This window comes from Bufo gargarizans, chromosome 11, assembly GCF_014858855.1.
Source record: "Bufo gargarizans isolate SCDJY-AF-19 chromosome 11, ASM1485885v1, whole genome shotgun sequence".
Classification (NCBI taxonomy): domain Eukaryota; kingdom Metazoa; phylum Chordata; class Amphibia; order Anura; family Bufonidae; genus Bufo; species Bufo gargarizans.
In genome coordinates, this window is record NC_058090.1 from 99,961,781 (window position 1) to 99,987,030 (window position 25,250).

The window sequence follows — 25,250 nt, forward strand, 5'->3', positions numbered from 1 at the left end:
GCCCCGTTTCACGAGCCCGTAATAACCGCCCCGTGAGCACGTCCTGTAGTTTCCATGGAGACGGAGGCCGGCAATCCGCGTGTACGAGGAGAATGCTGACTGGTGAGTGACGGCAGAAATTCCGCCAGTGAACGTATCTCACTATATACGTCAGCGCCTCATGTAATGCCTCACACTACACCATATGTCACGATAAAAAAAATCACCTCGTATATGTGATATGTCACGACAATACATCGTGTTATCTCAGGTTATACATTGCCTCACGTTATGCTTTAATCACCTAATTTTATATATTACCTCACAATATACATCTCACCTTATATATTACCTCAGGATATACATCTCACCTTATATATTACCTCAGGATATACATCTCACGTTATATGTTACCTCAGGATATACATCTCACGTTATATGTTACCTCAGGATATACATCTCACCTTATATATTACCTCAGGATATACATCTCACGTTATATATTACCTCAGGATATACATCTCACCTTATATATTACCTCAGGATATACATCGCACCTTATATATTACCTCACAATATATATCTCACCTTATATATTACCTCACAATATACATCTCACCTTATATATTACCTCACAATATACATCTCACCTTATATATTACCTCAGGATATACATCTCACCTTATATATTACCTCACGATATACATCTCACCTTATATATTACCTCACAATATATATCTCACCTTATATATTACCTCACGATATACATCTCACGTTATATATTACCTCAGGATATACATCTCACGTTATATATTACCTCACGATATACATCTCACCTTATATATTACCTCAGGATATACATCGCACCTTATATATTACCTCAGGATATACATCGCACCTTATATATTACCTCACGATATACATCTCACCTTATATATTACCTCACGATATACATCGCACCTTATATATTACCTCAGGATATACATCGCACCTTATATATTACCTCAGGATATACATCTCACCTTATATATTACATCACGATATACATCTCACCTTATATATTACCTCACAATATACATCTCACCTTATATATTACATCACGATATACATCTCACGTTATATGTTACCTCAGGATATACATCTCACCTTATAGATTACCTCAGGATATACATCTCACGTTATATATTACCTCAGGATATACATCTCACCTTATATATTACCTCAGGATATACATCTCACCTTATATATTACCTCAGGATATACATCGCACCTTATATATTACCTCACGATATACATCTCACGTTATATGTTACCTCAGGATATACATCTCACCTTATATATTACCTCAGGATATACATCTCACCTTATATATTACCTCAGGATATACATCGCACCTTATATATTACCTCACGATATACATCGCACCTTATATATTACATCACGATATACATCTCAGCTTATATATTACATCACGATATACATCTCACCTTATATATTACCTCACGATATACATCTCACGTTATATATTACCTCAGGATATACATCTCACCTTATATATTACCTCAGGATATACATCTCACCTTATATATTACCTCAGGATATACATCGCACCTTATATATTACCTCAGGATATACATCGCACCTTATATATTACCTCAGGATATACATCTCACCTTATATATTACCTCAGGATATACATCGCACCTTATATATTACCTCACGATATACATCTCACCTTATATATTACCTATATCCTGTATATCCTGTGGTAATATATAAGGTGAGATGTATATCCTGAGGTAATATATAAGGTGAGATGTATATCCTGAGGTAATATATAACGTGAGATGTATTACATCACGATATATATCTCACCTTATATATTACCTCAGGATATACATCTCACCTTATATATTACCTCACGATATACATCTCACCTTATATGTTACCTCACGATATACATCTCACCTTATATATTACCTCAGGATATACATCTCACCTTATATATTACCTCAGGATATACATCTCACCTTATATATTACATCACGATATACATCTCACCTTATATATTACCTCACAATATACATCTCACCTTATATATTACCTCAGGATATACATCTCACCTCATATATTACCTCAGGATATACATCTCACCTTATATATTACATCACGATATATATCTCACCTTATATATTACCTCAGGATATACATCTCACCTTATATATTACCTCACGATATACGTTTCCTGATGATATAATCTCCCCACTTTATGTATTACCTCGCAATGTACATTTTCTCATATTATGTATTACCTCACTGTGCGCTTTATACATATGAATAGATACTTGCTCTGCCACAATAAAAGCTGACTTTGAGAGAGAGACATGTAGCAGTGTAAAGCATGGTGGCACATGTTGTAGAAGGGTTTACTGCCCTAAGGCTAGGTCTACACGACGACATTTGTCACGCGACAAAAAGTCGCGCAACAGTTGTCGCGCGACATTTTGTTGCACTAATGTCGCGCGACAATTTTTATAATGGCAGTCTATGGTGTCGCACTGCAACATGCGACATGTTGCGACGCGACAGTCGCAGAAAAATCCATCTTGAATGGATTTTCTGCGACTGTCGCGTCGCAGTCGCAGCATGTCGCATGTTGCAGTGCGACACCATAGACTGCCATTATAAAAATTGTCGCGCGACAAATGTCGTCGTGTAGACCTAGCCTTACACTGCTGCAATACAAGCTGACAGACAGAAGGGTGTGGTAGTGTAAAGCATGGTGCCATGAGTAGGGTTGTCACGATACCAGAATTTTGATTCGATTTCGATACCATTAAAAAGTATTGTGATAACTTCAGAAATTGATTTATACTGTAAAAAACCTTTTACCGAACTCTGGTTCGGTTCTAAGGTACCACTTGGAACCGAACCCGAGTTCGAGAAATGTTTTTTTACAGAATAAATCAATTTCTGAAGTTATTATGCGAAGTCTCTCGAGACTTTGCAAAGTAATAACTTCGGCTCATCGGAGCCAATACATTCTAGTACTGTACGGAGCAGTATTGAAACAAAGTTTTATGCGAATCGACTTCGGATGTTTCATCAGAAATTGATTCTCTCACCCCAAGTCCTTCTCTTCAGAAGTGTCCCTTCTCTTCCTCACTATGTCCATGCAGTGAAGCCACCTGACTCTTGTCCAGGGTGCTAACTAGCGTCACCATAGCGACACTGGAATGACCCCACCCCCTTAGTTTCAGATAGCCATTTAGGGGTCCCTCCATGACTAATGAAGCGACAGGGGAGGGACCTGCAGTAAAAGCATCGCCTTACTGGCAGGTACTCTGTGGAGCCCCTCCTCCAGGGGGCGGTGCTGTTTATTTAAATTCGGGGCTTCCTGGGCCTGACTCCAGTGTGCTATACTGACATGCTGCTGTCTGTGTGGCTATGGGTAACCGCCTTTTACTATGTATGACCACAGCTTTACTCTGCCTCTCCTCCTGATCAATCAACAGATGCACTGTGTAATTGATTGGGTCGCCCTTAAGGCGGCAGCCCGATGATCTATTGGGGTGTAAAACTTCAGCATGTCAGTTTCTACCGTGGGTTTCAACTCTGATTCCACCCTTTCCAATTCAAAGAATTAAATCTGCGTGTAATCTGCAGAATGTCAGCAACAAAGAACCGCCCCATATCTGCAGCTAATCAGACTGACCTCCGCCTAAGGTGGTCATACGCACTAAGCCTCATTCACACGTCAGTGATTGCAGACCGTATGCGGAACCATTCATTTCAATTGGTCCGCAAAAAAAAGTCTGTATTTCTGTTCCGCAAAAAAATAGAATATGTCCTATTATTGTCCGTATTACATACAAGGATAGTACTGTTCTATTAATGGCCGGCTGTTCCGTTCCGCAAAATACGGAATGCACATGGACTTCAGCTGTATTTTTTGCGGACTGCAAAATACATACGGTCGTGTGCATGAGCCCTGAGCCAAACCAGGATTGGAGCCTCCACAGACACAAGTGAAAGATCTGCACCTGTTCTGTGTTGAGAGCCGCACTTGGTTTTGGTCAGAATCACTGATGGAAATCACCGACGTGTGAATGAGGCATTAGGCCTCATGCACACGACCGTAGTTATGGTCTGCATCCGAGCCGCAGTTTTTGCAGCTTGGATGCTGACCCATTCACTTCAATGAACATGAACCGAACATTGAATATGGACAAAAATGTGTGAAAGAAATGTCCACCAGACGATTGTTCTACTGCTTTTCATCAGCCAACCTCTATCTGACGTGTATGGCCACCTTAGATACATACAGCTCACCTTAGCTTCCCTCATTACCTGCCAGCAGACGTTTCCTCCATCCTTACTGACGTGTCTTCTATAACACACTACTATTTGTAACTGAGACAAATAAAAGCTATAGAAAAATACAACTACATTTCTGCCAAATGTGAAAACACCCCTGACAATAATTTTACATATAAACGCAAAGAAAAAATGCAAAAAAAATTGTCAAAACAGGCACCGAATCTGAAAGAGCACCTGATAATAGTATTACATGTGAACAGAAAGAAAAAAATGACTGAACTGACACCAAACATGCAGGATTGTCTGATAATGGCATGACGTGAACATAAAAAATACCACAAAACCGCCAAATGTGAAGGAAAGCAGGGCCTAATAATAGTATTACACGTGAATGTAAAAGAAATGACAACAAATCTGCTGCCAAATGTGGAAAAATCTCTCAGAATAGTCTTACATGTGAACACATTCACAGAATGCAACAAAACTGCTGCCAAATGTGAATGAGCTCCTGATAATGGTATTACATGGGAACACAAAGGAAAATGCTGAAAAAAAGACAACACGTGCTCCAAATGTGAAGAAGCTCCTGATAATGGTATTTCTGGTGCTGGAAAGGACAAAACTGGCGCCAGTTGTGAACGAGTCACTGATAATAGTTTTTTATGTGAACACAAAGAAAAAAATGCTGAAAAAAAGACAAAACTGACATGAAAGGTGAACAAGCAATGCAAATGAAAAAAAGAAAAATCCCCAAAAACTGCATCCAAATGTGCACGAACGTCTGACAATATTGCACGTGAGCACAACACAAACAACGACCGCACTGAACTTCCTAACATGAAGATAAGGCCTAATAATAGTGTTATATGTGAACGCAAAGGAAAAATTGAGAAAAAAATTGTCAAAACTGGTGCTAAATGTGAATAAGCGCTGATAATAATATTGCATGTGAAGAAAAAGGAAAATTGCAAAAAAAAATATGACAAAACTGGTGCCAAATGTAAATGAGCCCTGTTAATACTACATGTGAGTAAAAAGGAAAAATGGAGAATACCCCTAACCCTAAGGGCTGTTTCACACGAGCGGATGCCGTGCGTGACATCCGCTGCGTGAATGAGAGCCAAGACCCGATGCGGACAGCAGAGGCACGGAGCAGTAACATGACTGATAACGCTCGGTGCCTCTCTGTGATCTCTTTACTACAAAATCACGGTGACAACTTTATCTCACTGATCTTGTAGTAAAGAGATCACAGAGAGGCACGGAGCATTATCAGTCATGTTACTGCTCCGTGCCTCTGCTGTCCGCATCGGGTCTTGGCTGTCATTCACGCAGCCGATGTCACGTACGGCATCCGCTCGTGTGAAACAGCCCTATAAGGCTGGTTTCACACAGGCGTTGCGGATTGGGGCCGGATGCGTTCAGGGTGCGTTCAGTGAAACTCGCACTATTTTGCAAGCAAGTTCAGTCCGTTTTGTCTGCGATTGCGTTCAGTTGTTCAGTTTTTTCCGCGCGGGTGCAATGCATTTTGATGCATTTTTCACGCGTGTGATAAAAAACGGAATGTTTAAAAGCAACATCTCTTAGCAACCATCAGTGAAAAACGCATCGCACCCGCACTTGCTTGCGGATGCAATGCGTTTTTCACGCAGCCCCATTCACTTCTATGGGGCCAGGGCTGCGTGAAAAACGCAGAATATAGAGCATGCTGCGATTTTCACGCAACGCAGAACTGATGCGTGAAAAACAACGCTCATGTACACAGACCCATTGAAATGAATGGGTCAGGATTCAGTTCGGGTGCAATGCGTTCACGTCACGCATTGCACCTGAGCGGAAAACTCGCTCGTGTGAAAGGGACCTAACCCTGATAATACTACATGTGAGCACAAAGAAAAAAAGACAGAACTGCTGCCACATGTGAAGGAGCACCCGATAATAGTATTACATGTGAACACAAAGGAAAAACGCAGAAAAACTGGCTCCAAACGTGAACGAGCACCTGATAATCATGTTACACCTGAACACAAATGAAAAAGACAGAACTGCTGCCAAATGTGAATGAGCACTTGATAAAAGTATTATATGTGAATGCAAAGGAAAAATGCAGAAAAAAATTCAAAACTAATGCCAGAAGACTGGTGCAGAGACAGGGGTGTGTAACAAAGGTGCCACCCGTGTCTGGATGGTGGACAACGAAAAGGTGGGAGCTGTTTGTCAGCAGATCAAACAAGCCTCTGTACTGGTGGTCTGAAGCGTGTTCGCCGTGTGTCCATGCCCTTGTGTAACCACTGCTCCCAAACGCCTCCGAACTGCTAGGTCAGAATGGCCTACATGACGGCAATTCATCAAAACGAACATCCTTCTTCTCTCAGTCCAATGATGTGCCTCCTCTCAACGTCTGTCAACTGGGCAGCATGTCTTCAAGTGTGTCGTAGAGGAATGTCTAGCAGTCAGTGATCTCTCTCCAAGAGGTACACTACCCAAAAGTAGCCTCTGTGAGTTTTTTTTATTTTTTATATATACAGGTCCTTCTAAAAAAATTAGCATATTGTGATAAAGTTCATTCTTTTCTGTAATGTACTGATAAACATTAGACTTTCATATATTTTAGATTCATTACACACAACTGAAGTAGTTCAAGCCTTTTATTGTTTTAATATTGATGATTTTGGCCACAGCTCATGAAAACCCAAATTTCCTATCTAAAAAAATTTGCATATTTCATCCGACCAATAAAAGAAAAGTGTTTTTAATACAAAAAAAGTCAACCTTCAAATAATTATGTTCAGTTCTGCACTCAATACTTGGTCGGGAATCCTTTTGCAGAAATGACTGCTTCAATGCGACGTGGCATGGAGGCAATCAGCCTGTGGCACTGCTGAGGTCTTATGGAGGCCCAGGAGGCTTCAATGCGGCGTGGCATGGAGGCAATCAGCCTGTGGCACTGCTGAGGTGTTATGGAGGCCCAGGATGCTTCAGTGCGGCGTGGCATGGAGGCAATCAGCCTGTGGCACTGCTGAGGTGTTATGGAGGCCCAGGAGGCTTCAATGCGGCGTGGCATGGAGGCAATCAGCCTGTGGCACTGCTGAGGTGTTATGGAGGCCCAGGAGGCTTCAATGTGGCGTGGCATGGAGGCAATCAGCCTGTGGCACTGCTGAGGTGTTATGGAGGCCCAGGAGGCTTCAATGCGGCGTGGCATGGAGGCAATCAGCCTGTGGCACTGCGGAGGTGTTATGGAGGCCCAGGATGCTTCAATGCGGTGTGGCATGGAGGCAATCAGCCTGTGGCACTGCTGAGGTGTTATGGAGGCCCAGGATGCTTCGATAGCGGCCTTAAGCTCATCCAGAGTGTTGGGTCTTGCGTCTCTCAACTTTCTCTTCCCAATATCCCACAGATTCTCTATGGGGTTCAGGTCAGGAGAGTTGGCAGGCCAATTGAGCCCAGTAATCCCATGGTCAGTAAACCATTTACCAGTGGTGTTGGCGCTGTGAGCAGGTGCCAGGTCGTGCTGAAAAATGACATCTTCATCTCCATAAAGCTTTTCAGCAGATGGAAGCATGAAGTGCTCCAAAATCTCCTGATAGCTAGCTGCATTGACCCTGCCCTTGATAAAACACAGTGGACCAACACCAGCAGCTGACATGGCCCCTCAGACCATCACTGACTGTGGGGACTTGACACTGGACTTCAGGCATTTTGGCATTTCCCTCTCCCCAGTCTTCCTCCAGACTCTGGCACCTTGATTTCCGAATGACCTGCAACAGTCCAGTGCTGCTTCTCTGTAGCCCAGGTCAGGCGCTTCTGCCGCTGTTTCTGGGGAATGCGGCACCTGTAGCCCATTTCCTGCACACGCCTGTACACGGTGGCTCTGGATGTTTCTACTCCAGACTCAGTCCACTGCTTCCGCAGGTCCCCCAAGGTCTGGAATCGGTCCTTCTCCACAATCTTCCTCAGGGTCCGGTCACCTCTTCTCGTTGTGCAGCGTTTTCTGCCACACTTTTTCCTTCCCACAGACTTCCCACTGAGGGGCCTTGATACAGCACTCTGGGAACAGCCTATTCCTTCAGACATTTCTGTGTCTTACCCTCTTGCTTGAGGGCGTCAATGATGGCCTTCTGGACAGCAGTCAGGTCGGCAGTCTGACCCATGATTGCGGTTTTGAGTAATGAACCAGGCTGGGAGTTTTTTTTTTTTTTTATCAGATAATTTTTATTATTTTTTATCATCAATTGACTTTCAGATCAAATATCCAAGTATCAAAAAGACATCAGTTACAAAGGATAAACGCATAAAAATCACTCATGCATAGTGTACACAATGCATATCTTATAACTGTAAGACATCACAAGCGACAGTTTCCAAGATTAACTAGGAATTGTACAATAAACCTAGTCCCATACCCTTCCATCAACAAACATCCCTATAAACTCCCCCCCCCCCCTTCCCTCCCAAACTCTCCAAGAGCAGGACATCATTTCAATAGGAGCATTACTACCTCATAATTTTATTTTCCCCCCTTCATATCGGCACCGTTCCAATGATTTTAATACTTATTAAAAGCAATGAATTCAAATTAACCATACTTCCATACAGTTATGGTACTCGGCCCACGATCTCATATCACCAGCTGTCACCAGAAAACATACACCATATATTCCACCAGCCAAAAACTGTCTCTCCCCGCGATCACATTCAAGAAGGCACTACTGAATTACACACAGTTATTCTCACAGATCAGCTTTACCGGGTACCCAGTATACTCCTCGTTAATGCTAACCAAGGACTACAGCATCCCGAACTATCTATCCAACTGCCCCAAATTGCCTCAAATTGCCTCAAATTTGGTCAGGCATTTCCTTTTCCGATACACGCCCCTCTCAAGGCGAACTACCATATTCAATCTAGCAACATACTCCGAGACCTCTGGGGGTATCTCCTGTATCCATTTTGCTGCAATAGTCTTCCTCGCCTGATACAACATCCTCTCTATTCCAGTAACTACTGTAGATTGCAAATTATCCTCTGGTAGTATTCCTAAAACACAAATTTTCGGATCCATCTTAAATTTAGTATTATACACCTTATTAACAAGATGTAGTATTGCTTTCCAGTAGGAGGTCAATGAAGGGCATGACCACAACATATGTAGGAGATCAGCTTCAGCGCTACCACATTTCGGGCAATCGGGACTGTCCCTGCACCCTACTTTATGCAGGAATACCGGAGTCCTATATACTCGGTGTACTAGGTACAGCTGACAGAGACGTGCAGCCTCGCTAAGAGATAAAGTGGGAGTAAGCGCTACTACCTCTGACCATTGTTCATCTGTAAGCTCACCCAAATCTCTTTCCCATTGCTGCCTGCTTTTTAGCGGATGTCCTTTGAGAAAATCTTCCAGTAAGGCCTGATACATCACGGAGATTGCCCCTTTCACCGACCCAGCAGCCACCACTGTGTTCAGTGCATGATTAGATGCAAACACTATTGGAGCCACTTTAGCTTGAGCATCCAATGCATGTCTGAGCTGTAAGTATCTATAGAACTGCGAGGAAGGAAGCCCAAACTCTGAGCATAGCTGTTGATATTGTTTTAATACCCCACCCGAGAAGATATGGCTCAAATTCCATATTCCCTTATCATTCCATCTAGAAAATCCAGCCAGACCTTCCAACTCTTGTAGTGCTGGGTTCCTCCAAATAGGCGAGATATTAACATATCCCTCTAATCCTAAGATATGCCTGGTTTTACTCCAAACCTTCCTCATGAGCACTAATATTGGGATACGCCCTACATCTTCCTTCACCTTACCTTCAATGGCCGTCAACGGGGGAGACCTATTTGACACCCACCCCATCAATTGCCCACTCTTCACGCCTGGGCTACCCAACACTCCCCAACCTTTGAAATGCTGCAATTGGGCCGATAAGAAATAAAGCAGAGGATTGGGCAGAGCAAGTCCCCCTGCATCTTTGTTCCTCTGTAGTGTTTCATATTTTATCCTCCCCCTATTACTTTTCCACAGAAAAAAACGAAATAATCGTAAGATTTTGTGAAAATAGTGCACGGGAATCCAGATAGGAGAATTGTGCAGGACATAGAGCAATTGTGGCATAAGGATCATTTTTAACAAATTTCCCCTTCCTATCACTGACAAAGGCAATTTATGCCATATTGTGATCTTACTTTTAAATTTCTCCAACAAGGGTAAGAGGTTATTAGTAATATATTCTGCAGGATTCATTGACACTGTTACTCCAAGATACTTAAAAGATTGCACCACCTTAAGGCTGGGAGTTTTTAAAAGCCTCAGGAATCTTTTGCAAGTGTTTAGAGTTAATTAGTTGATTCAGATGATTAGGTTAATAGCTCGTTTAGAGAACCTTTTCATGATATGCTAATTTTTGGAGATAGGAATTCGGGGTTTTCATGAGCTGTATGCCAAAATCATCAATATTTAAACAATAAAAGGCTTGAACTTCTTCAGTTGTGTGTAATGAATCTAAAATATATGAAAGTCTAATGTTTATCACCACAAATAATGAATTTTATCACAATATGCTAATGTTTGAGAAGGACCTGTATATAGGAAAGCACTTTTACAGAAGTTCAGATCTTTTGGCAAGATCACTCCATGTAATTGACGACACATCTGCAGGCCAAGTTCTGCACCAATCTGACATTTCTATCTGGGGGCGGCGGTAGTTTTTTATGTCAAGGAATGTACTTTTCCATCCTATTTCAAGTAATGGGGGAACCTCAAGGCTTTCCGTTTATTGGATTCAAATGTAATAGCTGAGTCATAAAAGCTAATGTACATCAGTATGTACCATGCTCCAAGGGAGAACCTTGGATGCCAAGGAAATACTGGTTGACTACAGCAGGCCACACATCTGTTTTGTGAACATGTCATTCTTAGTTGGTCTGTGAAGATTGTCATCTGGGATGACGAACCCGTAAAGTAAATTAGCAGTTTGTACAAAATGACCAGTTGACCTCTTTAGTGATCTGTGGCCTCATCTGGGTGCCATTAGTGGGGGGCAGATCTGTAATTTGGCATGGACAACTTTTCACCTACAGTAACTGATGACAAGTACACAGCAGATTAACTTTCTATATATATTTCATTGTTTAGCTTCTGTCACACTCATTTGGTCATGAACAGGTACCGATGGTCTACTGAAAATGGTCAACATGATGCTTATCTTATAACTCTTCTGGAGCCCAAGACAAAATATTTCCCAGAACAAAGACACGGACACGTATGGAACTTAATCCTCAAGTTTAATCACTGACAAGAGTTTGTAGGTGAGACTGACAACACTATATCTGGTGGACTCCAGGGAGCTCAGCTGCTCTCACAGAAGAAGGTATTACATGCTACAGTCAAAGATGCCACCAAGATGACGAACTCTTGGAAGTCGACTTCTCCATCTCCGTTCTCATCTAATTCTTTCATGATCTTGTCCACTGCGCCAGCATCTTTCTGGGTCTATAAAGAATCAAGATTGGATACGAGGAAGATGATCAATTGTCATAATTTGTCTGCTGAAGTGGTCAGCTTAATTGGTATAACAAGGTACATGGGCTCTGAAATTTTACCTCCAGATCAAAAAATAATTTTCTGTCATCAAATGCATACAAAGATACTCTAGTGTTGTGTCAGAGACATCTTCCCGACTGTAGTCTTTAAGGGGGCATACCAGTGGAATAAACACCTTTGCACTACGCTGCAAATGCTTGAAGAAAAAACCCAAAGCTGCCACAGCCAGTGATTGGATGAGTGACATTCTCAGCCATTTCCTGGCGTGTCAGGACAGGAGCAAGAAGTGGAGCTCAGCATCAGCCGGGCATCTTTGTAACGATAGCAGCTGGGGATTGTTGATGCAACTATAAGCTTTGTTAATTTTTTTAAAGCATTTGCATACGATCATAGAGGTTTTTATTGTTCTGGAATGCCCTTTTAAGTTAGCCATACCTATAATACGAAGGCTCTTAGAACAATGAGGCTAAGTCTGGAGGGCAGCTGTAAGTGTACGTCTTCTCCTGACTTCAGCTACAGACTTTGGCCAGCAAAAATATAATATATAGATCAGTGAAGGCTCGACAGGTGGTCACGTTACTGAAAGTATAAGTGGGCTGTCCCTGCTTTATGACTATATAGGATTTATGACATCTGATATTACCTCACTATCAAGATAAGATTAGTAGTGTCATGGCGCGGTCTAGCAGGCGGGCACATCCGGAGCGCAACACGCATTATCAGCGCGTCCAGCGTCGCCCGCGCTCCTGATAATACTATGCGCGTCTATTTGCACATTCATGAGAATGGTTTTAGGGCTGAGCACCGAGCTGATCACTCGGCGCTCGGCTGTGTAGTCTGTGTGAAGTCATGTGATGCTTGCCACTTCACATGACCCCTCTGGCTCCCTATTTAAACAGGTTCCACCTGCGACTTTGTCTTTCTTGGCGTACTTACCTCCTGCTGAATTCCTGACGATCCTCTTCCTGCTCCTTGTGTACTTTGCTGCTCTCCTGGTATTCTTACCCTGGCTTCCTCCTGACAATCCTCTGCTGACTCATTTGGTACTTCACGACTCTCCTGGTATTTATGACCCCGGCTTCTCCTGACTATTCTCTGCTTGCTCCGTTTGTACTTCGTAGCATTCCTGGTATAGACTCGGTCCGTTCACATTCTGTTGTTTGTCTGGTCTCTCCTCCCTGCACTTATTCCAAGCTAGGGATTGCCATCCAGTTGTCCCCTGTCATTAGGACTCACGAGGCAAGTAGGCAGGGTGAGGGTGGAGCGCAGTGGTCACTTCCCTCCCCCCTGTGTGTGTGTGTGTACGCGACCGTTACAAGTAGTTTCTTACCTCCAGATAATCCCCGAGTTCATTCTGTAGAAGATCCTTCAACTCTCTTCGACTCAACTTGTGCTTGTCACCTTCCCGAGCTGAGTATGTGTGGAATACAGAGATAAGTGTCTCCATGGCTTCTTCCAGTTGTGAAGACATTTCCAAAGATTTCTGGTTGATGAACTGCAAACTCTGCGAAGAAGAGAGGACATAATTGCAGAATAGTTAAAAAAGTTGAGTAGGGGCAGTAGAAGATTGTGTAAAGATGGGAAGTAGAGCGGATTTCTAGATACATAAGGGATAAGAATGTGTTGACACAAAAGGATGGAGAAGAGCTGTGTTGATGAAGGGAAACAGAGTGATGGCTAAGAGATGGTAGTATGATGACATAAGCTGAAGTGCTAGGAAAGGCTGGACACAGGTTGATGAAAATATGTAGATGTCATTTATGGTGGCACAAAAGGATAGGCAATATATGAAGATGTCTTAGCAAATATCTCCCTATAGAAGGATCGGTAAGAGAGGGAACTATTCTTGGAAATGTTTGGGAGTAATGGATGGGAGTAAAAGTTATTTCCTAGAACAAATATACGGACACAGGCGGAACTTAATCCTCAATTTATTAAGACACAAGAAAAGTACACGAGACTGACACCACAACTGGTGGACTTCTTGGGATGAAGAGTACAAATTGTTAGATTAGTACAAGTTATATCTCTTTGTGGGAGGAGGACTATGACTTATGTCTCTACTCAGGATGAGGAGTAGGCAGGGGCAGACTGGGAACTTAAAATGGCCCTGGATAAAAACTAAAAGTTTTGGAGTCTGGTCCCAAATTGACAGAAGGCAGGTTCAACACAGATAGCTGGGGCCAGCAATACCATATTGCAGCACATTATGCCACCCTAGCAGAGCCAATTACCAGAGTGCATTACACAATAAATCCCCCAAAACTTCCCCTTTGTGGTGGCCAATGCCAGCTGCCTCAGGATGGCAATACTTTGGAATTCAGGAACCAGGAGGGAAGCCTTAGATCATTACTTACCTGGATGGCAGCCATGAGAAGGGCTCAGGCGGACCCTGGGCATCAGCCCACTGGGAAGTATCCCTGTGGGGTTTATTGCCAGTCCACTGATTGGAGAATGAGTTATATCTCTTTGTGAGGTATATGATTGCGAGTTATATCTCTTCGAGGGATGAGGAGTGCAAGTTATATCTGTTTGAGGTATAAGGAGTAGGAGCTAAGTCTGTGCTCAGGATGAGGAGTAGGAGTTATGTCTGTGCTCAGGATGAGGAGTAGGAGTTATGTCTGTGCTCAGGATGAGGCGTAGGAGTTATGCTCAGGATGAGGAGTAGGAATTATGTCTGTGCTCGGTATGAGGAGTAGGAGTTATGTCTCTGCTCAGGATGAGGAGTAGGAATTATGTCTGTGCTCAGGATGAGGAGTAGGAGTTATGTCTGTGCTCAGGATGAGGAGTAGGAGTTATGTTTGTGCTCAGGATGAGGAGTAGGAGTTATGTTTGTGCTTAGGATGAGGAGTAGGAGTTATGTCTCTGCTCAGGATGAGGAGTAGGCTTTATGTCTGTGCTCAGGATGAGGAGTAGGGGTTATGTCTGTGCTCAGGATGAGGAGTAGGATTTATGTCTGTGCTCAGGATGAGGAGTAGGATTTATGTCTGTGCTCAGGATGAGGAGTAGGAGTTATGTTTGTGCTCAGGATGAGGAGTAGGAGTTATGTCTGTGCTCAGGATGAGGAGTAGGAGTTATGTCTGTGCTCAGGATGAGGAGTAGGAGTTATGTCTGTGCTCAGGATGAGGAGTAGGAGTTATGTCTGTGCTCAGGATGAGGAGTAGGAGTTATGTCTGTGCTCAGGATGAGGAGTAGGAGTTATGTTTGTGCTCAGGATGAGGAGTAGGAGTTATGTCTGTGCTCAGGATGAGGAGTAGGAGTTATGTTTGTGCTCAGGATGAGGAGTAGGAAGTTATGTCTGTGCTCAGGATGAGGAGTAGGAGTTATGTCTGTGCTCAGGATGAGGAGTAGGAGTTATGTTGTGCTCAGGATGAGGAGTAGGAGTTATGTTGTGCTTAGGATGAGGAGTAGGAGTTATGTCTGTGCTCAGGATGAGGAGTAGGAGTTATGTTTGTGCTCAGGATGAGGAGTAGGAGTTATGTTGTGCTTAGGATGAGGAGTAGGAGTTTATGTCTGTGCTCAGGATGAGGAGTAGGAGTTATGTCTGTGCTCAGGATGAGGAGTAGGAGTTATGTCTGTGCTCAGGATGAGGAGTAGGAGTTATGTCTGTGCTCAGGATGAGGAGTAGGAGTTATGTCTGTGCTCGGGATGAGGAGTAGGAGTTATGTTGTGCTAGGATGAGGAGTAGGAGTGTTTGTGCTTAGGATGAGGAGTAGGAGTTATTTGTGCTTAGGATGAGGAGTAGGAGTTATGTTTGTGCTTAGGATGAGGAGTAGGAGTTATGTTTGTGCTTAGGATGAGGAGTAGGAGTTATGTCTGTGCTCAGGATGAGGAGTAGGAGTTATGTCTGTGCTCAGGATGAGGAGTAGGAGTTATGTCTGTGCTCAGGATGAGGAGTAGGAGTTATGTCTGTGCTCAGGATGAGGAGTAGGAATTATGTCTGTGCTCAGGATGAGGAGTAGGAGTTATATATGTGCTCAGGATGAGGAGTAGGAGTTATGTATGTGCTCAGGATGAGGAGTAGGAGTTACGTCTCTGCTCAGGATGAGGAGTAGGAGTTACGTCTCTGCTCAGGATGAGGAGTAGGAGTTATGTATGTGCTCAGGATGAGGAGTAGGAGTTATGTATGTGCTCAGGATGAGGAGTAGGAGTTATGTCTGTGCTCAGGATGAGGAGTAGGAGTTATGTTTGTGCTCAGGATGAGGAGTAGGAGTTATATATGTGCTCAGGATGAGGAGTAGGAGTTATGTATGTGCTCAGGATGAGGAGTAGGAGTTATGTCTGTGCTTGGGATGAGGAGTAGGAGTTATGTTTGTGCTTAGGATGAGGAGTAGGAGTTATGTTTGTGCTTAGGATGAGGAGTAGGAGTTATGTTTGTGCTTAGGATGAGGAGTAGGAGTTATGTTTGTGCTTAGGATGAGGAGTAGGAGTTATGTCTGTGCTCAGGATGAGGAGTAGGAGTTATGTCTGTGCTCAGGATGAGGAGTAGGAGTTATGTCTGTGCTCAGGATGAGGAGTAGGAGTTATGTCTGTGCTCAGGATGAGGAGTAGGAATTAACAGTCTCTGCTCAGGATGAGGAGTAGGAGTTATGTCTGTGCTCAGGATGAGGAGTAGGAGTTATATATGTGCTCAGGATGAGGAGTAGGAGTTATGTATGTGCTCAGGATGAGGAGTAGGAGTTACGTCTCTGCTCAGGATGAGGAGTAGGAGTTATGTTTGTGCTTAGGATGAGGAGTAGGAGTTATGTTTGTGCTTAGGATGAGGAGTAGGAGTTATGTCTGTGCTCAGGATGAGGAGTAGGAGTTATGTCTGTGCTTGGGATGAGGAGTAGGAGTTATGTTTGTGCTTAGGATGAGGAGTAGGAGTTATGTTTGTGCTTAGGATGAGGAGTAGGAGTTATGTTTGTGCTTAGGATGAGGAGTAGGAGTTATGTTTGTGCTTAGGATGAGGAGTAGGAGTTATGTCTGTGCTCAGGATGAGGAGTAGGAGTTATGTCTGTGCTCAGGATGAGGAGTAGGAGTTATGTCTGTGCTCAGGATGAGGAGTAGGAGTTATGTCTGTGCTCAGGATGAGGAGTAGGAATTAACAGTCTCTGCTCAGGATGAGGAGTAGGAGTTATGTCTGTGCTCAGGATGAGGAGTAGGAGTTATATATGTGCTCAGGATGAGGAGTAGGAGTTATGTATGTGCTCAGGATGAGGAGTAGGAGTTACGTCTCTGCTCAGGATGAGGAGTAGGAGTTATGTTTGTGCTTAGGATGAGGAGTAGGAGTTATGTTTGTGCTTAGGATGAGGAGTAGGAGTTATGTCTGTGCTCAGGATGAGGAGTAGGAGTTATGTCTGTGCTCAGGATGAGGAGTAGGAGTTATGTCTGTGCTTGGGATGAGGAGTAGGAGTTATGTTTGTGCTTAGGATGAGGAGTAGGAGTTATGTTTGTGCTTAGGATGAGGAGTAGGAGTTATGTTTGTGCTTAGGATGAGGAGTAGGAGTTATGTCTGTGCTCAGGATGAGGAGTAGGAGTTATGTCTGTGCTCAGGATGAGGAGTAGGAGTTATGTCTGTGCTCAGGATGAGGAGTAGGAGTTATGTCTATGCTCAGGATGAGGAGTAGGAATTAACAGTCTCTGCTCAGGATGAGGAGTAGGAGTTATGTCTGTGCTCAGGATGAGGAGTAGGAGTTATATATGTGCTCAGGATGAGGAGTAGGAGTTATGTATGTGCTCAGGATGAGGAGTAGGAGTTACGTCTCTGCTCAGGATGAGGAGTAGGAGTTATGTCTCTGCTCAGGATGAGGAGTAGGAGTTATGTATGTGCTCAGGATGAGGAGTAGGAGTTATGTCTGTGCTCAGGATGAGGAGTAGGAGTTATGTCTGTGCTTGGGATGAGGAGTAGGAGTTATGTATGTGCTCAGGATGAGGAGTAGGAGTTATGTCTGTGCTCAGGATGAGGAGTAGGAGTTATGTATGTGCTCAGGATGAGGAGTAGGAGTTATGATTATGGGAATAATGCGTAGGATTGGGATGTTAGAAAGATTGGAAAATCTTAGATAAGGGATTACAAAACACAATGTAGGTGCAGATACAAGGGCAGTGGGGTATAACGGAGGTATCTCACCAGACTGTGACTTCTCAGCGGCAGCTCCTCCTCAGCGGCTGGTGTAGACTGGTCTGTTGTCCAAGCGTCAGTCTCCTTTTCATGTCTCTCCACTGGATTCATTACATGTCAAACAATGGCACGTTTCCTCTCAGGTATCACCAGTCACCCATCCATAAATCACCGATGACCTCAGATGCATCACCCTGGAGACCACTGAAACCAGACCTAACACGTGCACGAAAACGGGGACGCTGGTCACATGACTCCCTGAAACCAAACTCTACAAATTGTAATTAGCAGTTTTAATATTCATTGGTGGTGGTGTTCATTTGTCATTCAGCAATCTTATACTGCTTACTGTACAGTGGAGCCAGAGATGGCAGCATTACATCATTAGGATTAGGGGTATTCCACAGGATAGGGGATAACTATCAGATCGGTCGGGGTACTACCGCTGGGACCCCCACTGATCACAAGAAAAGGGCCCTGTACCCCCCACAGCTCCACTAAATTGTCCGGAGCAGCCAGTCGCACATGTGCGCGGCCGCTTCATTTATTTCTATGGAAGTTTCGGAGATAATGGAGCGCTGTACATGGCTATCTCTGGAACTCCCATAGAAATAGATGGAGCGGCTGCACACATGTGCATCCAGCTGCTCTAGTCATTTTAGGGGAGCTGCGGGGGGTACCAGACCCCCGTTCTCATAATCGGGGGGGATCCCAGTGGTAGCAACCCCACCGATCTGTGATAGGGATAACTTTTACCAACCAGCATACCCCTTTAAGATGTTCACATTGGTCTCAGGTCCCACATAATAAACATCAATCCTCTCCAGTAAACCGAGAGACGCTCGGAGTGACGAAAATGGAAAAACAGAGCTGAATGGAGTGATTATAAAGCCGCGCTAAACCTGACCCAGAGTATGTGACTCCACACCCACCAACCCACATAAGACACGCACTGTACTGCTGAGCTGTGTATCTAATCCTGAGACGTGTGATACTGCCTGCTGAGCTGTGTATCTAATCCTGAGACGTGTGATACTGCCTGCTGAGCTGTGTATCTAATCCTGAGACGTGTGATACTGCCTGCTGAGCTGTGTATCTAATCCTATCCTGTGTGATACTGCCTGCTGAGCTGTGTATCTAATGCTATCCTGTGTGATACTGTCTGCTGAGCTGTGTATCTAATCCTATCCTGTGTGATACTGTCTGCCGAGCTGTGTATCTAATCCTCTCCTGTGTGATACTGACTGCTGAGCTGTGTATCTAATCCTATCCTGTGTGATACTGTCTGCTGAGCTGTGTATCTAATCCTATCCTGTGTAATACTGCCTGCTGAGCTGTGTATCTAATGCTATCCTGTGTGATACTGTCTGCTGAGCTGTGTATCTAATCCTATCCTGTGTGATACTGTCTGCCGAGCTGTGTATCTAATCCTCTCCTGTGTGATACTGACTGCTGAGCTGTGTATCTAATCCTATCCTGTGTGATACTGCCTGCTGAGCTGTGTATCTAATCCTGAGACGTGTGATACTGCCTGCTGAGCTGTGTATCTAATCCTATCCTGTGTGATACTGTCTGCTGAGCTGTGTATCTAATCCTATCCTGTGTGATACTGCCTGCTGAGCTGTGTATCTAATCCTATCCTGTGTGATACTGCCTGCTGAGCTGTGTATCTAATCCTATCCTGTGTGATACTGACTGCTGAGCTGTGTATCTAATCCTATCCTGTGTGATACTGCCTGCTGAGCTGTGTATCTAATCCTATCCTGTGTGATACTGTACTGCTGAGCTGTGTATCTAATCCTGAGACGTGTGATACTGCCTGCTGAGCTGTGTATCTAATCCTGAGACGTGTGATACTGTCTGCTGAGCTGTGTATCTAATCCTATCCTGTGTGATACTGTCTGCTGAGCTGTGTATCTAATCCTGAGACGTGTGATACTGCCTGCTGAGCTGTGTATCTAATCCTGAGACGTGTGATACTGCCTGCTGAGCTGTGTATCTAATCCTATCCTGTGTGATATTGCCTGCTGAGCTGTGTATCTAATCCTGAGACATGTGATACAGTCTGCTGAGCTGTGTATCTAATCCTGAGACATGCAATACAGTCTGCTCAGCTGTGTATCTAATTCTGAGACGTGTGATACAGTCTGCTGAGCTGTGTATCTAATCCTATCCTGTGTGATACTGTCTGCTGAGCTGTGTATCTAATCCTATCCTGTGTGATACTGTCTGCTGAGCTGTGTATCTAATCCTATCATGTGTGATACTGTCTGCTGAGCTGTGTATCTAATCCTATCCTGTGTGATACTGTCTGCTGAGCTGTGTATCTAATCCTATCCTGTGTGATACTGTCTGCTGAGCTGTGTATCTAATCCTATCCTGTGTGATACTGACTGCTGAGCTCTGTATCTAATCCTATCCTGTGTGATACTGTCTGCTGAGCTGTGTATCTAATCCTATCCTGTGTGATACTGTCTGCTGAGCTGTGTATCTAATCCTAGCCTGTGTGATACTGCCTGCTGAGCTGTGTATCTAATCCTACCACATGTGATACTATCAGTCGGTGTATCTAATCATCTTGTCTGATACTATCAGTTGGTATATCTCCCCTTCTCATGTGTGATAGTATCAGTTGGTGTATCTAATCCTACAACACAATACCATCAGTGGGTGTATCTAATCCCCCCTCTCTCTCATTGGCTCGGCTCCCTCCGCGCCCTCGGTAGGTGACACCGATCTCTGCTCCTGCTGTCATAGATCTGATTACAGATCGCCGCCGTCTACCTTTTCAGCTGTTGTCATTTACGTAAGCGCAGGTGGGGGTGGCGTGACTGCTCTAGCACTAGATTGCTAGCTCCTAGGACACCGATCTCACGTTCTGTCATTATACAGTCAGAGTGCAAGCAGCAGACCAGCTCCTTGGTCCAGTGTCCTTCAGACTGCGCTCTCGTCGGCCGCATTGTGCTGTGCCCCGCTGACAGGACCATTGCTTGTGGCCAGTAAATAATGACTGTTTCATCTCCTGTCCACTGTCAGCCACATGTGGCCCAGTGCTGCCCTCTGCTGCTGCTGAGGGGTATTACAGCTGACGGCTAGAAAGTCCCATCTATGACTCAGACCTCCCTTATGAGAAGCTGCTGTCAGGGTCCCACCTCCTCCTGCCACAGACTTCCCAAACATCCTGTTATCCCGAGGGTAGGAATGTCTTAAAGGTGTATGTCCGATGTAAGTAGTAGGAGAGAACTGTGCTTACTAACTCCTTATGCGCTAACCCTCTGCTTCCCTCATTGTACGACCCTGCCCTGTCCCTGCACGCTGCATTGTGGTTCAGGAACATGGCTGCAGGGTGGGAGCTGACTGAGGGCTACATCTCTGAAGGGGTGGTCACGTGTCCCTGCTGGGCACTGGGGGACACAGTAAGGCTGTCTCCCAAATCTCTGAGACACGTGAGGAGCAGGCAGGTTTTTTTTAGCCCCACATGCTGAGATATCAGAGCATTTTTGAAACTACTGAATTTCTCCAAAGAGAACCAAGAGAATCTCTGCCAGCGGTTACATGTATCCAGCCTAATGGTCCTTTTACACAGACCTTCTCATCGGGCCAGGGGTTAATGTGTATGTAATGTTTGTAGAAATGCTCGCTCCTGTGATTACTCCTTGTAAATGCAGCTTCGCCTCCGCTGACGACCAGGCAGTTATCAGTAGTGTTCGGTGTGTTCCCGATAATTGCCTGTGACATACATCCATGTAAAAGGGCCTTTCCCAGCTCACGTGGCGGCAGCGATTTGGAAGTGATTTTCAGGCTACTCTGTGCCTTTCTTATAGAAAGCGATTTCACTGCAATTATTGTAGCGTGACTAAAGTGTAGGTCAGCCAAAATGCTTAAAGGGGCTGGCCATTATACATGACTAGATGCACATGGTGGTTAGACTGGTTTGTCATGACTCCCCCATGTGCTGCACATTCTTTACAAAATCCTCACATCTGCATTATGTGTCTGGTTCTCGAGCCTCCACCAACCAGGAATCTGCTGTGTGGGTCTTCTACAGGGTAACCTCTGGTGGGTCTAATGGGGAACACTGGTCTGGTCAGTGGGGTCCCAGCAGTTAGACCCCCGACCATCAGATACTTGCTGATAGGGGATGAGTTCTGGTAGTAGGACAGCACATCTAGTGTAAACAGGCAAACAATAAGCATCTTATAGCTTCATGAAAGATTTGATCAGAGAATGTTTACAAGGTTTATCTGTTGATCAGCAGGATGTTCACAAGGGGCAACCATCCGAAACAAACAGTTCCTCACCCAATGGCGTAAAAAAGGCGTCTTTTAAACAGTTGTGGTGATGTGTCGCGGAACTCTCTTGTGATGTCGCCATTTAGTCACCACCAGTTGCACCGTATGTCACCAGATTAATGAGGGTCATGCAGTTTGGGTGTGGCGTATATGATGTGTGCGATCCAATATCTCTAGACTTCAGAAGGGTTAAAAATGTGACTCAGTGTTGGCTGGTTGAGGTGGGTGGTGAGGGTCACTCCTCTCGGCAGTACACTGGGGGGCTGTTCTGGTGCCAAGACTGAAGGGCGTGTTGGGGTTGGTACATAGTTGCATCTGTGTGAGTGAGCAGAGTCAGAGCAGTGCGAGCCCGTGTGTGAGCTGGTAACGTCCTCCGTCTCATTCAGCCTGCATCCTCTGCTCGCCATGGCTGGGTCCCCAGCTCACCATCTCTGCGTGCTCTACTCACCATCTCTGCGTGCTCTGCTCGCCATGGCTGGGTCCCCAGCTCACCATCTCTGCATGCTCTACTCACCATGGCTGGGTCCCCAGCTCCCCATCTCTGTGTGCTCTACTCACCATGGCTGGGTCCCCAGCTCACCATCTCTGTGTGCTCTGCTCGCCATGGCTGGGTCCCCAGCTCACCATCTTTGGGTGCTCTGCTCGCCATGGCTGGGTCCCCAGCTCACCATCTCTGCATGCTCTACTCACTATGGCTGGGTCCCCAGCTCACCATCTTTGGGTACTCTGCTCACCATGGCTGGGTCCCCAGCTCACCATCTTTGGGTGCTCTGCTCACCATGGCAGGGTCCCCAGCTCACCATCTCTGCGTGCTCTGCTCACCATGGCAGGGTCCCCAGCTCACCATCTATGGGTGCTCTGCTCACCATGGCTGGATCCCCAGCTCACCATCTCTGCATGCTCTGCTCACCATGGCTGGGTACCCAGCTCACCATCTCTGCATGCTCTACTCACTATGGCTGGGTCCCCAGCTCACCATCTATGGGTACTCTGCTCACCATGGCTGGGTCCCCAGCTCACCATCTTTGGGTGCTCTGCTCACCATGGCAGGGTCCCCAGCTCACCATCTCTGCGTGCTCTGCTCACCATGGCTGGGTCCCCAGCTCACCATCTTTGGGTGCTCTGCTCACCATGGCTGGGTCCCCAGCTCACCATCTCTGCATGCTCTGCTCACCATGGCTGGGTCCCCAGCTCACCATCTCTGGGTGCCCTGCTCTGCATTGCTTGGTCCTCTGCTTCCTCTTCCTTTGTCCCTTCCCCGCTTATCTCTGTGTCTTCTGCCCGCCACTGCTTTAAGCTTCTTCGTCATTGGTGCAGAAACGTTAATGCCACTGTTCTCCTCAGCACAAGATGGCGTCCTCCCAGACTGAAGTGGAACGTGCCATTGTGACCATAGTGAAATGCTTCTTTGACCACGCCGGAGAGGAGGGCAAGAAAGAGACTCTGAGTATCAGTGAATTTGTGAGCCTTTCTAGCAAGGAGCTCCCACACCTGATGAAGGTAAGTCTCCACGTTCAGAAATCAGGGAGGGTTAGGGGGAGGGATTTGTTTTTTATATAATTATATAATAATTTTTAAAAATATTTTTGGTAGAAATGTTATTGACCTCAGTCTCTTCCCCACTGCGTCACATTGTGGGTGAGGGGTGTCTTGAGCTAGATTTCACACAAAATTTTCCTTTCCCTTAGGACGTCTCCTTAGAGGAGAAGATGAAGGAGCTGGATCTTAATCTGGACAATGAGCTGAAGTTTAACGAGTATTGGCGGCTGATTGGCGAGCTGAGCAAGCAGATTAAGAGAGAGATCAAACCAAAGAAATAGAGACGTCACCGGGAGGATGCCGCAGTCGTCCAGGGTGCAGTGCTCACATGTACATCCAGTGCACAGTGCTGTCCTTTGTTTCCTATGACATTAAAGACTAACCTTATTATCCTATAGTCTGGTGGTGGCTTTTTTTTATAATAGACTGTAGGACTCTCAGAGGTGCGATGGTGAGGGATATTATGTGGCCACATTGTCTCTTATGGTTCTCCGTACACAGTGTACTGTCGACTGAAGCTGTCAAAAATAACGTATTCATCTATCTAGTGTGTACGTGTGAGTTGGGGGGGGGTTGACAGCTAATGAAAGTGTATGGCCACATCTAGTACTGCCAACTAGCCTCTTTATCGGGGCAAAGGGGTAAGAGGTTATCATTCCTCTGATGTGGCTGCCATAGATGCAGTATTGTTACAGATTATAATCTCAAGCAGGGCACACAACACCGCACATGAGCAGTGCAGGGAGGGCACACAACACCGCACATGAGCAGTGCAGGGAGGGCACACAACACCGCACATGAGCAGTGCAGGGAGGGCACACAACACCGCACATGAGCAGTGCAGGGAGGGCACACAACACCTCACATGAGCAGTGCAGGGAGGGCACACAACACCGTATATATGAGCAGTGCAGGGAGGGCACACAACACTGCACATGAGCAGTGCAGGGAGGGCACACAACACTATATATGAGCAGTGCAGGGAGGGCACACAACACCGTATATATGGGCAGTGCAGGGAGGGCACACAACACCGTATATATGGGCAGTGCAGGGAGGGCACACAACACCGTATATATGGGCAGTGCAGGGAGGGCACACAACACCGTATATATGAACAGTGCAGGGAGGGCACACAACACCGTATATATGTGAACAGTGGAGGGAGGGCACACAACACTGCACATGAGCAGTGCAGGGAGGGCACACAACACCGTATATATGTGAATAGTGCAGGGAGGGCACACAACACCTCACATGAGCAGTGCAGGGAGGGCACACAACACCGTATATATGAGCAGTGCAGGGAGGGCACACAACACCGTATATATGTGAACAGTGCAGGGAGGGCACACAACACCGCACATGAGCAGTGCAGGGAGGGCACACAACACCGTATATATGTGAACAGTGCAGGGAGGGCACACAACACCGTATATATGAGCAGTGCAGGGAGGGCACACAACACCTCACA

At 45.3% G+C, this 25,250-nt stretch overlaps 2 protein-coding genes across 8 annotated transcripts; one reads left to right on the forward strand and one right to left on the reverse strand.

Moving 5' to 3' along the window:
* The first annotated feature begins 11 nt into the window (after positions 1 to 11).
* On the forward strand, positions 12 to 24,173 carry S100A13 (S100 calcium binding protein A13). 5 transcript variants are annotated; one of them, XM_044271483.1, is made up of 3 exons: positions 12 to 102; positions 23,582 to 23,737; positions 23,926 to 24,173. In XM_044271483.1, the coding sequence occupies exons 2-3, from the start codon at positions 23,588 to 23,590 to the stop codon at positions 24,055 to 24,057; spliced, it is 282 nt and encodes a 93-aa protein (XP_044127418.1). In that variant the 5' UTR covers positions 12 to 102; positions 23,582 to 23,587; the 3' UTR covers positions 24,058 to 24,173. The 5 variants fall into 5 exon arrangements, with proteins under 5 accessions (XP_044127418.1, XP_044127415.1, XP_044127419.1 ...); XM_044271480.1 differs by lacking the exon at positions 12 to 102 and adding an exon at positions 12,682 to 12,885; XM_044271484.1 differs by lacking the exon at positions 12 to 102 and adding an exon at positions 12,884 to 12,904.
* S100A1 (S100 calcium binding protein A1) lies at positions 11,565 to 18,317 on the reverse strand. Of its 3 annotated transcripts, none has more exons than XM_044271485.1 (3): positions 17,955 to 18,317; positions 13,173 to 13,346; positions 11,565 to 11,791 (listed from the first exon to the last, which is right to left on the reverse strand). In XM_044271485.1, exons 1-3 carry the CDS (start codon positions 18,054 to 18,056, stop codon positions 11,648 to 11,650), a joined length of 420 nt encoding a protein of 139 aa, XP_044127420.1. In that variant the 5' UTR covers positions 18,057 to 18,317; the 3' UTR covers positions 11,565 to 11,647. The 3 variants fall into 3 exon arrangements, 2 of the variants coding, with proteins under 2 accessions (XP_044127420.1, XP_044127421.1); XM_044271486.1 differs by lacking the exon at positions 17,955 to 18,317 and adding an exon at positions 14,200 to 14,315; XR_006387027.1 differs by lacking the exons at positions 13,173 to 13,346; positions 17,955 to 18,317 and adding an exon at positions 12,779 to 12,840 and having other exon boundaries at positions 11,654 to 11,791.
* Positions 24,174 to 25,250: the final 1,077 nt, after the last annotated feature.